Below are 17,220 nucleotides of genomic sequence, written 5' to 3' on the forward strand. Positions count from 1 at the left end.
TTTTTGCATTGTCATTATGGGGTATTGTGTGTAGATTGATGAGGGGGGGGAAACGATTTAATCAATTTTAGAATAAGGCTAAGGTGCACCAGTGTAATGATCATGATGTTTAATCAGCTTCTTGATTTGCCATACCTCTCAGGTGTATGGATTATCTTGGCAAAAGAGAAATGTTCCCTAACTGGGGATGTAAACAAATTTGTGCACAATTTGAGAGAAATAAGCTTTTTTGTAAGTATGGAACATTTCTGGGATCTTTTATTCCAGCTCACGAAACATGGGACCAACACTTTACATTGTGCGTTTACATTTTTGTTCAGTGTAGTCAATGTGAAACATTCTTACGAGAGTTAAAACATCTTATATGGCCGCGTTTTCACAAATGTTATTATATAATCGTCAAGCCCATTCAAAAGATAAGGGGACAGGACCTTGATATACAGCGGAAGGGGCAGTTACTTTCACAGGGTTTCATAGCCATGTTGATCCCTTATTATGATCTGAACAAATGTAGGCCTACACCCAAAAATATGGAACAGTTTATTAACAATAAAAAAGAGCTTACTGCTTTCTGACTGGCCATCCATGTCCGTGTCCATGTCCTCAGATTCTACGGTGGAGTTGGGTCTCTGGATCTTTGGCTTAATGACAAAAGGACACTCTTTCCTAGACAGGTCTACCTCATGCTGCAGAGAGAGAGAATGATTGGGGGAAAAGGGGGGTGAGAGGGAAAGAGAGAGCAAGGGAGTAAATGAGTACCGGAGTTTGGCACATGTTTGTTTTCAGCAGTGACTTTGAGCTGAGTAGCCAGACCCCAGTGCTGCATCAGGGACCCGGGAAGTGAGGTGCATCACCCACTCAGTCTTTCCCAGGTTATTTATATAACATATTTATTATTCCCCAGATGCACCTTCCAAGCCCTCTGGCAACATGTCAATTGAAAATAATAAGTGTTTTTTGCTGGGGGCAACAGATAGGCATAGGAGCATGCCCTGCCTGGTATACATGTCCCTACACCCCCTGCTGATAAAGATGTTAAGGCCGGTGTGTGTTTGGGATGGGTATAGTCGACGCAATGCACCCCATAAAATGACATACCGTATCCCTACACAGGTTCATGCCTTTGTTATTGTCAGCAGACAGTTGCTCTATGTGTAGCAAGCAACATGGAAGAGCTCTAACCAAGGCAAAATGAAATGTAAAATTACAGAATTAAGTCAGCTAAAAGAGGAGTAGGGTACAACAAGCAACCATCAGGTAGGCTGTTTAATCAGAACGGCGTTGCTGTAGACAAGGGCAAGAAGCACAGCAAAATAGTTGGCTATCTCAGCTAGCTTCTTTACATCGATTTGATGCAGTCAAGACCGGCTCAAGCAGATGAGATGATAGATAGACAAACGTGTAGATGCCGTAGGTTAGCTAGCGCGAGTCTGTATGGCTACCCTCACTCTCCCCCTCCTGTGTCAAACACACCGGTCCCTGCCCATCCCCGCATTGCTGCAAGCAAGCAGAGCGGCACCTCTCTCAAGTCACGCACCAATCCAGTCCAAGTTTTAAAATATATATATATATATATTTATATATATATATATATATATATATATTTTTTTTTGTTTTATACATTATTTCAACTATCTGTAAATCCCTAAATATTTCAGGATATTATTTCAATAGTGAAATTATTTCAAATGCCCATCCCTAGTGTGTGTGTGTGTGTGTGTGTGTTACCCTACCTCCAGCCTGCTGATGAAGATGGTAAGGCCAGTGTGGGACTGGAAGGCTGCCATGTCCAGATTGGTGATGAGGTCCACCACTCGGACCGCACGCGTCACAAACGTGATCTGGTCCTGCTCGTCCCCCAGGAACTTGATCACCTAAGGAAGAAGTAGGCAGTAGATAAGACTGTGTGCATACAAACAGTACGGGGCAGATTCCCAGACCCAGAATAAGCCTATTCTGGTCTTAAAAAACAATTCAGCTCCTCTACTTCTGCACTAAAAGGCGTGCTAAATGTGATCTTAATTGGGGTACCTATGGCACATAAGGACGGAAAAATGTAGGGCTGCTCAGCCTTTTTGCAGAGTGAGCCATTCAGAATGCTGGATCGGACATATATTCTGTGCCAATCAGCAGATCTTCAAAATGTCACACACCTGCACAGAATGTGTGCCCGTCAAACATACTTGGTGAAACCAGGCCAGCTCAGCAGAATGATATGTAAAGTTTGCTTGGTAAGTAAACACCAGACTATTTGCATTGCCCTCCCTCGTTCACGCTGCTGCTACTGTTATTATCTATGCATTATCTAAAACATATCACTTTAATAACTCTACCTACATATGCATATTACCTCGACTAACTGGTGCCCCCGCACATTGACTCTGTACCCCCTGTATATAGCCTCGCTATTGTTATTTTACTCCTGCCGTTTAATTATTTGTTACTTTTTTTTTTGGGGGGGGGGCATTTTTCTTAACTGCGTTGTTGGTTAAGGGCTTGTAAGTAAGCATTTCAATGTAAGGTCTACACCTGTTGTATTGGGCACATATGTTGTATATGACAAATGTATATTTTTACCTTGAGCAGGGCTTCCATCATCCCACAAGAGACCAGGGCCTCCCCCCCAGCGTCATAACTAGCTAGGTGGTAGAGGAAGGAGAATAGCGCCGTGGCAAACTGGTGCGGGTACGGCTCCATCAGAGGGTCTGAGGAGACAACCACAACAACAGGTTACAGAGGGGACTTGCTTCCACCTGAACAGTGAAGCCAAGAATAGGAGCAGGGTGAAACTCCCAAACACACGTCACCTAAATTAGCTAAGGATAGAATCCCACCCTACCTATGACCTTAATTCTACATCTCCTCTAGAACTGTATTGGCATCTCCTTTCAGAACGGTCTAGAAAAAACTAAAATAGGCATTCCACAGTATGTCTGTGACTCACCGATCATGGCCTGTATGCAGTTGCGCACCAGGACAGGCAGGAAGCCGTGGTAAGAGGCTGTGCCGGTGCAGTCAATGATGTTGGACAGCTTGGGTGTCCTCTCAAGGTGCACAATGGACGTTAAGGTGCGTAAAGACGCTGCCTTTATGTCCTGTTGAGAGACAGGAGGACTCATGAAAAAGACTATTACATACAGTGGGGAAAAAAAGTATTTAGTCAGCCACCAATTGTGCAAGTCCTCCCACTTAAAAAGATGAGGCCTGTAATTTTCATCATAGGTACACTTCAACTATGAAACACAAAATGAGGAGAAAAAAATCCAGAAAATCACATTTTAGGATTTTTAATGAATTTGCAAATTATGGTGGAAAATAAGTATTTGGTCAATAACAAATGTTTCTCAATACTTTGTTATATACCCTTTGTTGCCAATGACAGAGGTCAAACGTTTTATATATCTTCACAAGGTTTTCACACACTGTTGCTGGTATTTTGGCCCATTCCTCCATGCAGAGCTCCTCTAGAGCAGTGATGTTTTGGGGCTTTTGCTAGGCAACACAGTCTTTCAACTCCCTCCCAAGATTTTCTATGGGGTTGACTGGCTAGGCCACTCCAGGACCTTGAAATGCTTCTTACGAAGCCACTCCATTGCCCGGGTGGTGTGTTTGGGATCATTGTCATGCTGAAAGACCCAGCCACGATTCATCTTCAAAGCCCTTGCTGATGGAAGGAGGTTTTCACTCAAAATCTCACGATACATGGCCCCATTCATTCTTTCCTTTACACGGATCAGTCGTCCTGGTCCCTTTGCAGAAAAACAGCCCCAAAGCATGATGTTTCCACCCCCATGCTTCACAGTAGGTATGGTGTTCTTTGGATGCAACTCAGCATTCTTTGTCCTCCAAACACAACAAGTTGAGTTTTTACCAAAAAGTTATATTTTGATTTCATCTGACCATATGACGTTCTCCCAATCTTCTTCTGGATCATCCAAATGCTCTCTAGCAAGCTTCAGACGGGCCTGGACATGGACTGGCTTAAGCAGGGGGACACGTCTGGCACTGCAGGATTTGAGTCCCTGGCGGCGTAGTGTGTTACGGATGGTAGGCTTTGTTACTTTGGTCCCAGCTCTCTGCAGGTCATTCACTAGGTCCCCCGTGTGGTTCTGGGATTTTTTCTCACAGTTCTTGTGATCATTTTGACCCCACGGGGTGGGGTCTTACGTGGAGCCCCAGATAGAGGGAGATTATCAGTGGTCTTGTATGTCTTCCATTTCCTAATAATTGCTCCCACAGTTGATTTCTTCAAACCAAGCTGCTTACCTATTGAAGATTCAGTCTTCCCAGCCTGGTGCAGATCTACAATTTTGTTTCTGGTGTCCTTTGACAGCTCTTTTGTCTTGGCCATAGTGGAGTTTGGAGTGTGACTGAGGTTGTGGACAGGTGTCTTTTATACTGATAACAAGTTCAAACAGTTGCCATTAATACAGGTAAGGAGTGGAGAACAAAGAAGCCAGAAATCTTGCTTGTTTGTAGGTGACCAAATACTTATCTTCCACCATAATTTGCAAATAAATTCATAAAGAAATACTACAATGTGATTTTGGGGATTTTTCCCCCTCATTCGGTCTGTCATAGTTGAAGTGTACCTATGATGAAAATTACAGGCCTCTCATCTTTTTAAGTGGGAGAACTTGCACAATTTGTGGCTGACTAAATACTTTTTTGCCCCACTGTATACCATTCAGGGTTCCCACTCAAATCACATTTACTCTGTTTTATGACTGGGGAAACTCTTCAGGGACGTATACAATGCCGAGACAATAGTGATGGTATTATAATTTCATTCAAAATCATTGGCCAAAAATGTCCTACACATTATAGTACAACTATAAACATATTGTTAATTGTCAACATCACAATCTTGTATAAATTACATAAATACTGAACCAACAACATCGACCATTCATGGTAACATCGTACACACGCGACATGATTGCAGTCACAATATCGGGCTCCAATTTCACACCTACTACGGTATTGTGACAGTAGTACAGTGGACACAAGGGGAGAGAGACAAAAAGGTGCATCTTACCACAAGCTGTTTGTCTGTAATCTGTAGCACGTCCACCAGCTCCTCTATCAAGCCGTTGTAGAGAATACTGTTGGCAGACTCCTGGAGTGCATTAGAGTACACTGAGGAAAACGAGACCACCATAACAATTAAGTTAGCGAAGATATTTCAAAGGAGTCATTGACATGAAATGCATGATGAAAAGTATTGGCTTCATTGATCCGCAGCTACAACAGACACCAGCAAACATCAGGAACACTCAGACACGAGTACTGACGGGCCTATTTGGCACTGAACAAGGTGGTGGAAACTGTTGAATTATATTGAGCCGGTAACTCAATATCGGGACTGCAGATGAGAATTGGCCATGTAGCTCCAATCTGGTACATTGTACGTGATCTGGGTGAAATAAACACACTTACCCAGGATAGAGATGGCGTGGAGCCTGGCCTGTACAGCTTGTAGTCTCTTCTTGTGGTTGGAGAAGCCGTGGGCCAGTCTGATGTGCGTGAACAGCAGGGTCTGCTTGTCTTTAGGGATGTTGTACATCACCGTCAGAGACTCCATGATCTCACTGGGACTCTCAGAGATCTGGAACCACCACGGGGAGGTTGGGTGAGCAGGACAAGATAGAAAATCAGAAATCCACATTTTGGCCGGGGTAATAGGTCAGTTTCAATGATACGAAAGTACAATAAATCTCAGAAAAGCAGGAATTCATAATCAGGAATAAACACATTCCTGGTGGACTTAGTCCCAAAACAATTAAAATGGTACAATAGACTAGTCCCCGCAATCTTTGGTTAAATTCATTAAATGCTCTGAGAAAATAGACAACATTTGTCCCTTACCTTGTCGAGCTGTTCGATGTGAATGTAGTGTAGTGTGTTACTACTGGTCTGTTGCCGGGAGAGAAAGTTCACAAATGGTCAATCAATCCACTCATAACAAGACATAGCCTAACAAGACCAGGTACACACATTAGTTGCACACTAATATTTTTTTTCTGGTTAGGAAAGGTGTCCGTCTTTACCTTCCTCTCCACTTTGACCTCGGGGCCAGGTTCAGCATAGAACTCAAAGTGCAGTGTGGTGGCACTGGGAGGGTACTTCTGCTCAGAGTGACACCAAGACAGAGGAGAGGGGTGTGGTTGGGGGTAGGGATTACAAGTCAAAGAAAAATGTCATCACTACAAAGGAAATTAGCTAATTGTGTGGAGACAGCAAGCTTTTATAGATTGTGACAATGACAAAGTGTGACGCTCACCGTCATAGCCAGGTCCCTGCAGCACTCTGCCAGACCAAAGCCATTCTCTTTTCCTCCCCAGCTCTACACAGGGAACATCACAGACATCAGAACAGCAACTCATACAACTTTATAGTCTACATATCAAGGCAGGGCACATACATTGGTGGTTGGTTTTTAAATAGAACATAGGCTATGGCTGGCAACAGTAAAACTGAACGCGAACTAGAAAAGGCTAAGGCACTCCTTCAATCCAATTTAAAAGCCTTAAAACACACATTGACAATGGCCTACCCACAACACCCATAGAGTACCATCAGCCCGTCAGGCTAAAAGAGATCCTAATAAACATGTGTGTTTAATTCTGACACACGTACCTCAGCCAGATGTTGTAGGCGTGCCAGCAGAGGGGTCCTCTTGTCAGAGCCCAGTCTGGTGATGTAGTTGGAGCGTTTACTGAACACGTAGAGGAGGTTCAGCACAGACAGAACAACCTGCATGTCACATGATGCTAACAGGGTGGTCAAGTGCTGAGAGGGAGAGCGAGATCAAGAGCGAAAGAAAGAGCAAAAAAGAGCAAGGGGGGCGAGCGAGCGAGGGGGGGGGGGAAACAGAGAGTTAATAAGGTGAGAGGCTGATTGGCTCAGTCCATCGTGGTTTGTGACAGGTGCATCACCCAGAGAAGATAATTTATTCACTTAACCTTTATTTACTGAGGATAAGTTATTGCAATGAGTCTTCTAGATAATTTTCCAAAGGCACTAAAAGCAACATCTAGAGTAGACCCTCAAGCAAAAAAAAAAAAAAAAAAAATCAAACTCCTAGGCAGGGGGATCCCAACAGAGCTAGGCAGGGAGGCCTACTTTACCCATACAGTGGGAGGGGAAACAGTGCGTAGTCAAGGGAGGTAGCCCTAAACTATCTGAACTTGTCAAATAAGAAGTTGTCTACAGTTTAGATTTCAGCATGCCCTACTGAACATGACCCTGGTCGTGTTAACTGGAGAGTGGTCCTACCTCTATGGAGCTGTAGAGGTGCCTGGAGAAGCTGTACTCAATGAGCAGGGCTGTGAAGTTGAGCACGGCCAGTAGTAAGGCTTTGAGCTGCCCGTTGTCCGGCCGGTCACAGACCAGCAACCACGACATGTTCTCCACCGTCTGGCCCGCATCACACAGGATCCCATCAAAACGGTCCAGCAGGTCAACCCAATGGTAAAGCTCACACTGAAGGGTTGGGAAGACAAGAGAGGCCGGTAAGGACTCTGGGGGTCACTTTAGATAGAGGCCACATTCTGCTGATTGAGCGTTAAACACGAAGGCCACGTTCCGCAGACAAATGTTGTGGAACACTGCTGATAGAATTGTTATGAATATAGTGGACATGATTCCTTATTTTACATTAGAGGAAATGTTGTACTACATCATATATTCACATTGGAAAATCACAATATTGTGCCCTGCTGTGCGCAGCCCTGGTGACCACAAAATCTGGGAAATGTCGGTTAACCTTTTTGGGATAGGGGGCAGCATTTTCACTTTTGGTTGAATAGCTTGCCCAGAGTGAACTGCCTCCTACTCTGTCCCAGATGCTAATATATGCATATTATTATTAGTATTGGATCAAAAACACTGACGTTTCTAAAACTGCTTGAATGATGTCTGTGAGTATAACAGAACTCATATGGCAGGCGAAAACCTGAGAGAAATCCAACCAGGAAGTGGGACATCTAAGGTTTGTAGTTTTTCAAAGCTTGGCCTACCGAATACACATTGAGATATGCATAAAGTTGCACTTCCTACGGCTTCCACTAGATGTCAACCGTCTTTAGAAACTTGAATGAAGATTCTATTGTAAAGGAGGGGCTCATGAGACCTGTTTGAGTCAGTGGTCTGGTCCAAATTGGTCTACACGGACATGTTCTGGCCTGGTTTAGATCTTATCTGTCGGAAAGATATCAGTTTGTCTCTGTGAATGGTTTGTCCTCTGACAAATCAACTGTAAATTTCGGTGTTCCTCAAGGTTCCGTTTTAGGACCACTATTGTTTTCACTATACATTTTACCTCTTGGGGATGTTATTCGAAAACATAATGTTAACTTTCACTGCTATGCGGATGACACACAGCTGTACATTTCAATGAAACATGGTGAAGCCCCAAAATTGCCCTCGCTAGAAGCATGTGTTTCAGACATAAGGAAGTGGATGGCTGCAAACTTTCTACTATTAAACTCGGACAAAACAGAGATGCTTGTTCTAGGTCCCAAGAAACAAAGAGCTCTTCTGTTGAATCTGACAATTAATCTTGATGGCTGTACAGTCGTCTCAAATAAAACTGTGAAGGACCTCGGCGTTACTCTGGACCCTGATCTCTCTTTTGAAGAACATATCAAGACCATTTCGAGGACAGCTTTTTTCCATCTACGTAATATTGCAAAAATCAGAAACTTTCTGTCCAAAAATGATGCAGAAAAATTAATCCATGCTTTTGTCACTTCTAGGTTAGACTACTGCAATGCTCTACTTTCCGGCTACCCGGATAAAGCACTAAATACACTTCAGTTAGTGCTAAATACGGCTGCTAGAATCCTGACTAGAACCAAAAAAATTGATCATATTACTCCAGTGCTAGCCTCTCTACACTGGCTTCCTGTCAAAACAAGGGCTGATTTTAAGGTTTTACTGCTAACCTACAAAGCATTACATGGGCTTGCTCCTACCCATCTCTCTGATTTGGTCCTGCCGTACATACCTACACGTACGCTACGGTCACAAGACGCAGGCCTCCTAATTGTCCCTAGAATTTCTAAGCAAACAGCTGGAGGCAGGGCTTTCTCCTATAGAGCTCCATTTTTATGGAACGGTCTGCCTACCCATGTCAGAGACGCAAACTCGGTCTCAACCTTTAAGTCTTTAGTGAAGACTCATCTCTTCAGTGGGTCATATGATTGAGTGTAGTCTGGCCCAGGAGTGGGAAGGTGAACGGAAAGGCTCTGGAGCAACGAACCGCCCTTGCTGTCTCTGCCTGGCCGGTTCCCCTCTTTCCACTGGGATTCTCTGCCTCTAACCCTATTACAGGGGCTGAGTCACTGGCTTACTGGGGCTCTCTCATGCCGTCTCTGCAGGGGGTGCGTCACCTGAGTGGGTTGATTCACTGTTGTGGTCATCCTGTCTGGGTTGGCGACCCCCCCCCCCCCCCCTGGGCTGTGCCGTGGCGGAGATCTTTGTGGGCTATACTCAGCCTTGTCTCAGGATGGTAAGTTGGTGGTTGAAGATATCCCTCTAGTGGTGTGGGGGCTGTGCTTTGGCAAAGTGGGTGGGGTTATATCCTTCCTGTTTGGCCCTGTCCGGGGGTGTCCTCGGATGGGGCCACAGTGTCTCCTGTCCCCTCCTGTATCAGCCTCCAGTATTTATGCTGCAGTAGTTTGTGTCGGGGGGGCTAGGGTCAGTTTGTTATATCTGGAGTACTTCTCCTGTCCTATTCGGTGTCCTGTGTGAATCTAAGTGTGCGTTCTCTAATTCTCTCCTTTCTTTCTCTCTCTCGGAGGACCTGAGCCCTAGGACCATGCCCCAGGACTACCTGACATGATGACTCCTTGCTGTCCCCAGTCCACCTGGCCATGCTGCTGCTCCAGTTTCAACTGTTCTGCCTTACTATTATTCGACCATGCTGGTCATTTATGAACATTTGAACATCTTGGCCATGTTCTGTTATAATCTCCACCCGGCACAGCCAGAAGAGGACTGGCCACCCCACATAGCCTGGTTCCTCTCTAGGTTTCTTCCTAGGTTTTGGCCTTTCTAGGAAGTTTTTCCTAGCCACCGTGCTTCTACACCTGCATTGCTTGCTGTTTGGGGTTTTAGGCTGGGTTTCTGTACAGCACTTTGAGATATCAGCTGATGTACGAAGGGCTATATAAATAAATTTGATTTGCTTTGATCTGGCAGAGTGCCTCATGGAGCGCGCTCCCGACAGAGTTACCTCTCGTTCCAGTGCTTTTCTGAAGACAAAGGAATTCTCTGGTTGGAATAGTATTGATGTTTTATGTTAAAAACATCCTAAAGATTGATTCCATACATCGTTTGACATGTTTCTAAAGGACTGTAACGGAACTTTTCGAGTTTGTCTGGTTGAAGTGCTTGCGCTTTGGACATCAATGACGGACTTCATGGAACAAATCAGTCATTTATTGTCGACCTGGGATTCCTGGGAGTGCCTTCTGATGAAGATCATCAAAGATAAGTGAATATTTATGGTGTTGTTTCTAACTTTGTTGACTCCAAAATGGCGGATATTCCACTGGTTGTTTTGGGTTCTGAGTGCCATTCTCAGATTATGCTTTTTCCGTTTAAAAAAATCTGACAGTGGTTGCATTAAGGAGAATTCTGTCAATAACAGTTATATCTTTTATCAATTTTTATTATGAGTATTTCTGCAAAATCACGGAATGTTTTGGAATCAAAACATTACTGCACGTAAGGCACCAATGTAAACAGATTTTTGGATTTATATATGCACATTATGGAACAAAACATTTTACATTTACATTTAAGTCATTTAGCAGACGCTCTTATCCAGAGCGACTTAAAACAAACATGTATTGTGTAACATGATGTCATATGAGTTTCATCTGATGAAAATCAAAGGTTATCTTTGGCTGGAAAAATGGCTGTGTTTTTTCGACTTGGCTATGACCTAACATAATCATATGTGGTGCTTCCGCTGTAAAGTATTTTTTATTTATTTTTTTAAATCGGACACGATGGGTAGATTAACAAGATATTTATCTTTGCCTCTATGATAATGTGATCTAATACAAAGATAATGAACGTCACCCAGAGGACATTAAATAATTGACTAAGTTTCTCTTCCTCCCACAGATATTTCCCTCCTGCTCACCTTGCCAATATTCCAGGTCTTGATGTGCTGCAGCTCCAGCAATAGTTGCTCGTCGCTGCATCCTTTGAGCTTCTCTATGAGCGTCCTGCAGTCCGCAGGCTGTGAGAAAGGGAGAGAGAAGGTTGGAGGGTGGTAGAGAGAGTGCGCGAGGGGGGGGGATTAGAAAGTGGTATAGGGAGGGGGCGGATATTGGAGGGAAGATTGGAAGGTGGTGGGGGAGAGAGAGCAAAAAAGAAAGCGAGAAGGCTGTTCAGGACATGTACAGTGGGGGGGTCAAAGAGGAATTACAGACAGTCAGAGCCAACATTATTACGCATACTCACAGCTTCTGTTGGGGTTTTCTTTAACTTGCTTCTGTCGACCTTCATTGTCACTAGTTTCTATCTGATGCTCCTGTTGGGAACAGTAGGATAGATTAGCATGCAGCCTGTAAGGAAACAATGAATGTGTATGTATGGAATCTGCTGCTTGCTACTACATGTCGCACAGTTAGGCTACATCAAGTACAGTAACAAAATTAGCAGGGACATAGTTTGCATGCTGGATTTGATACTGAAATGAAACTTGTGAATTATAATCAAATATATGCAATGTGTGTTCAAGAGAAATGTAAAAGTCACACTTACAGTAAGTAATTTGGCAATACCCACTTAACATCATGTTTCATTCACAATCCCTGAAATGAGAATATAGTCATTAACATTACGTAAACACGGTATCATGGACTCTAAACAATCCTCTCCTTTGTCTGGGAGGGAATCGTGAGAATAGTTTCAAACACTTGTCAAAATGTGTTAGTTATGGTTAGACAATAAGAAATCATTCCTCTGATGAAAAAGGGCCTCTCGTCCAACACAATTCAAAAAAATAATAGACACAGAGGACCTAGCTAGACAAAATCAATTTACTCAGTGGTGCAGACTCCAATCAGGTAGCCTATACCCAATTAGATAACAATCCGAATACAGCTTTGACAAAGAAAGCTAAATGTGGGTTCAAACGTATAGGCCAAAAAGGTGAGGTGACAGTTCCCCAGGCAGATCCAATCAATACAATAGAGGAAAATGGTATATGTCCAATACTTCACTGAGCAACATATCAAACAGGAGTCATTTTCACACTCTCTCTAAGGGTGTTTGTTGGTTCCTTTTAGCAAATTTCTGTTAACTCAGTAAGGTTCGCTTAAATTTTTTGTGCAGTGTGAACACTCCAAAAGGAACGCCGGCCCCTCAAAAGAGCACCAGGAGTGAACCTAGACCATCTCGAGAGGTGGTCATAGTTCGGTTGAAGTCTAGGTTCCCTTTTAGGGCAAATGTGAAGACAAAGCTCCCCAGGTTTGCTTGTCATTATTCCCAGACCACATAATAGACTACTGCAACACTATTTCCCTTGCCATATCCCCTCATATTTGTGTCACAAAAGAGAGAAGATGAGATGCAGGTTTGCAGGAGAAAAAAACTTTTGGGATATTGATTAGCTATTGTCATGCATGCAAAAAAAAAATCTAAAACGTGTAGAGTTCTTGGTTCAGATTTAATTTAAATATGTGAGCTATAGGCTAAGAGCTTCATAAGCCATTTATTCCATTGTGGGGTTTGAATGGTGTGAGAAGAAAACATATTTGGTGTGAATAATAACATAAGGTACAAAATCAATGCTAGCTCTTAAAAGGGGCTGTAGCCTAAATTGGGTGTACAATTTTCAATTACAGCATTATTTAATCTGAAGTTATTCTGCCATTGATTATTTTACATGTCAATATTATCTTCTGATTACAATGTCGTCTCATTCTTTAACTAAATGCAATCTATTAGTTTCCGAAATGTAAGTAGGTACATCTAGCTGTCCGATAACACGTTCTGATGGAATGGCTTGTCCTGCACTTTCTAAAAATGCACTCTGGGTTGAGTTTATCTCGGAAAAAGATCTTGGTTCCTTTCAAAACTTAGCAATGTGAATGCAAAGGACTTGGACCACAAAATAGGTGAAGTGTACTGGCAAAAGAGTTGAGACCCATTCAAATACAAGGGCTGTGTGAATACAAATAATTTAGTTCTTTTTTTAACCTCAAGAGTTCACCTTGAGGACTGAGATTGGTTATTTTAAAAGAGGACTGTGTGAAAACGCTAGTGAAGCAAACCAAACCGTTTAGGGTGTTATCAGAGCACAACAAACCCCAGACAATCAGAAAGACTATGGCTGTCTGCTACTGTGCAATTGACTGGATTTCAGGGGCCTTATTCAGCTGGTTCAAAACATTTGAAAACTTTACTGATAATGCTGATACATTCTTTTGATGAACAAGAGTGTATTAGATATATTAATATACATTACAATATAACTACATAGCTGAAAGATTCCAACACAGAACGAGTCAAAAATATGTTCCAGTTTAATATACTGAACCTGTCAGGGAAAGTGTTTCAAAAACATGAAAATGTTTGCATTGAAATGGTAGCTAATGAATGTCCACCATGCTAAGGGTCAGACTCAACGTAACAAAATTAGCAAGCAATCTCGAATCTAGCCGAACATCAGACAAACATGATTGCTATTCCAAACAGAATTGACGTTAGCAAATAAACATAAAGTAAAACAGTGGAATCAACCGAATGCTAGTGAGGCAACTGTTAGCTAGCTACCGTTACTGCGGTAAGGATATAACATAACGTTAACTACCTAGTGTATACTAGCGTTAGCAATTGAGTTAGCTGACGTTTGTTGACTAGCTAAAAAACCGGGAGTTCCCTAGCTAACGCGGCTAATGAGAAGAAGAACACAATTTCGCTGACAAGTTATGTACTTAGCTAAACTTTAGTCCTACATATGTATTTCATACCTCATCGAAAGAAAACAAGTAAATTATCGGTAAACCCAAATGTCCGGTTGGGAGGTTCGCTAGCAACTAGTTAGCCACTTGGCCCAAGCACCTAATTTTAGCCAGCTAGCTGTCCGACAGGGATAACTTGCTAACGTTAGCTAGCTAGTTCAACCAATATAGCTTTTTATGATGTCAAAACAAAACAGTCAATGATTAGAGGCAATATAAAACAATAGACGTATCTTACGAAGTGCGTGGTAAACTTGCAAACTAACAAGCTATACGTTGGATAGCCAAGAGATTCAACCACCACTACCGCGAGTATTTTCACCATTCCTCAAATGGTTGAACACGCTGTTGTCAAATCTAGTGCCCAGCTGCAGGCCTCACCAGAAGTCCTTACTCTCCTCCCCTGCATCCTTACCAATTCGCAAATGTACACATTCCGTAAACACAATACGCTAGCTGGCAACAGTCAGACCCGACCAGCCGCGAAGTAATCTGTTTTATTCAAAGATTAATGCGAGCATTATAGTCTACCTTACCTCCTCCAATATGCGTGAGGCGTATAAAAAGATGCTCGCACTTTACCGCACACGCGCTGGCTAGCCTCTTGGTTAGCTAGCCGAAACGTATATCTCGCTGAATCATTCCCCCATACGGGCCCAACGTGACAGAGCGAGTTCGTGGTGTATTTCAGAGTTTTCGTTGGGCAAATTTACGTAGCTACCTGTGATAGAAGAGGGGCGTTCATTTCTCCCTCCCGCTGAAATATGTTCATATTTCTGTGTAAAAGTCGGCTGTATTTTGATTAAATTGTATCGTCACTACAGAAACAGTCAGGATTCGAAACCTGTGTGTAACTCAGTATAAATATGTCATGGGGTGGAGATTTATTTTTAATAGATCCATTTAGATTTTCCAGAGGAAGTTACTGTCATGCACCTTTTATCTAGCTCCTATCAGCAAATGGAAGATCTCAACAACCAAAATGTCAAATTATTATCTTTATCCTCCCCCAACAAGTCACCATTCGTTCATCCTATCATACATCCACCCTATAACTACTAGTACTAGGGTAATGTTAGCTTCTGAATAAGCTGAAGCAACAAAACATCAGCAGGTGAGCAAACTTACTTTTGGCATTTTGACAGGAAATACCATCTGTATGTATACATCTACAATTTAGTAACATTTATTAGAATAATACAATTAACTATTTTTTCTCTCTTCTATTTCCCTCTGCGATTACATCATTAGAACCAATCTCAGAAACCCTGCAGCAAAAAGGAACCACATTATTTGACGGGAGGATTTCAGAAGACAAACGTTGGTCTCTAGAACAGTGTTCCACATAGACATCAATCAGACAACATTGCTTTTCAATGTCTTTCTGACACCCAAACCAAAAGGCTTTTAGTTACAATCCATAGTCAAATGAAACATGTAAGAATATGAATGCTCTCAAGGGACACTAATTCTTAGTGTTAAATAAATATGATAATAATACAATTATAACAATCGTCAGAAGAGTTTAATAATAATTGTAAATGGTAGTAGTTCACAATACTACTACTAGTTTGTAAATACCAGAAACTGCTTCGGTTCACTAGCTCCATTTCCTCCTCCTCAGCATAGTTTTGTGTGGTCTCCTAAAACAATCTGAAAGCATAAAAACAAGCACATCTAAAATGGAGGATTGGACAGCTGGGGTCCTGGGGGGGGACATTCCAAACCTATAGATGAACAAAAAATACCTAAGATTGAATGGTAGGCCTATTGATTCAATGATGATGAATGGAATGAGATTACAGTCATAGGTTGCAAATGGAATATTGGGCAGATTGTGAAATTGGATTAATATAAATCTAAAATCTCGTGAGAAAAAAACTGGGCATATTAATAAAACATGGACAATTCAAAATGATACTGATTAGTCACACAATGTCAACAATACATAATTTTACTTTACAATGAGAAGATTTGGCCTAAATCAATTAACTCCTCGTAATAAATTCGCGTGGGCTCGCTGTTCGCCTCATGAAACAAACGACCTCTCACGCACAGTCAAAGGACCTGCCAATCAAAGTACCGGCAAGTCATGTCCAGAACTAGCAGCTGGTCTCTTTTCACATGGGTGTGGGTTTCTTGGTAAACTTTCATCCGCAATCTCGACGAGCTCAATGTCATTTTCAAAGCAAAGGGAATCTGCCTCTTGCAAATGCCTTTACCCCATACAGCAGAAAATTCAGGAAACATGTAGCTAGCTTTTCACAGAACGCAAACTGCAGGGTGTGTGTATATGTGTGCCGGTATGCGTTTCGCGCGTGCACAGCGCACCACAATGCTCTTTCAGTCCGTGGTTAAATTAAAAATGGCGGTTCACACAGCAGAATGTCCGTACTTTATCCTAAAACGACGCGCAATTCAGACCCCTGCTTAGCACTATCAAATACATCAACACTATCACTAAACTCCTCATTTAAACAATTCATCATGCTTTTGCTCAATGTTAACGCAGATGTGCATAGAGTTGCTTACCGAGATGCGTGTACATTTCATTTCTCCATCTTGCACTAGCGTCCAGCGAGCTGGGTGGATTTGAATCTCGCGATAACGGCGCTTCCTATGTCAGCCTTCTGGCGAGTCACTCCCGGTGCCCGTCAATGAAGCTGCTGGAAAATATTATTATTATTATTATTTTTAATGGACATTTCAGTATGCAAACATTGAACGGGATCAAGCAAGCAATGATAGAAAACCCTAATTTTCTTGGCTCTTCCTTTCAATACAAACACTACAAAATGATCTATGCATGTTCAGTGCATTCCACATAATACTGTATGTGGGAGATTACTCTGATGGTCATAGCTGATGTAGTATATCAAACTATTGAATAATCTTGAATAGCTCTTTGGAATAGAATATATACTTGAACGGTTACTTTATTGCCCATCTTGACTCTGGATGCAGAGCAGTTTAGGGATTAAGAGCCTTGCTCAAGGGCACAATGGCAGGGAAGTGTACCTTGGGAGTGCTGATATAGGATCAGTTTTGCATTTTAGATAATTAATAAGATTATATAGACAGGGGGACCTAAATAAACAAGTTTTGTGAATATGAGCCCAGCCGCCCTCCGGTTGCTAGCTTGAGACCTGTCTTTAGAAACAGTTTCTCAATAATTATGACATGGGTCAGACAATCATATTGAAACATACAAGACTGAGCTTATTATTTAATT

At 42.3% G+C, this 17,220-nt stretch overlaps 1 protein-coding gene across 1 annotated transcript in view; it reads right to left on the reverse strand.

The window, feature by feature from the left end:
• Positions 1–16,601, reverse strand: part of huwe1 (HECT, UBA and WWE domain containing E3 ubiquitin protein ligase 1) — an 86,598-nt gene extending 69,997 nt beyond the window's left edge. The window contains 16 exon segments of the mRNA XM_046366126.1: positions 566–686; positions 1,734–1,874; positions 2,578–2,705; positions 2,945–3,095; positions 5,039–5,139; positions 5,440–5,608; positions 5,869–5,916; positions 6,051–6,128; positions 6,284–6,346; positions 6,640–6,792; positions 7,279–7,485; positions 11,159–11,257; positions 11,482–11,551; positions 11,785–11,834; positions 15,570–15,641; positions 16,521–16,601. Of these exon segments, the coding sequence (XP_046222082.1) occupies positions 566–686; positions 1,734–1,874; positions 2,578–2,705; positions 2,945–3,095; positions 5,039–5,139; positions 5,440–5,608; positions 5,869–5,916; positions 6,051–6,128; positions 6,284–6,346; positions 6,640–6,792; positions 7,279–7,485; positions 11,159–11,257; positions 11,482–11,526 (1,504 nt within the window). The 5' untranslated portion in view covers positions 11,527–11,551; positions 11,785–11,834; positions 15,570–15,641; positions 16,521–16,601.
• Positions 16,602–17,220: the final 619 nt, after the last annotated feature.

The sequence above is a fragment of the Oncorhynchus gorbuscha genome, linkage group LG10 (assembly GCF_021184085.1).
Source record: "Oncorhynchus gorbuscha isolate QuinsamMale2020 ecotype Even-year linkage group LG10, OgorEven_v1.0, whole genome shotgun sequence".
In the NCBI taxonomy this organism is placed as follows: Eukaryota; Metazoa; Chordata; class Actinopteri; order Salmoniformes; family Salmonidae; genus Oncorhynchus; species Oncorhynchus gorbuscha.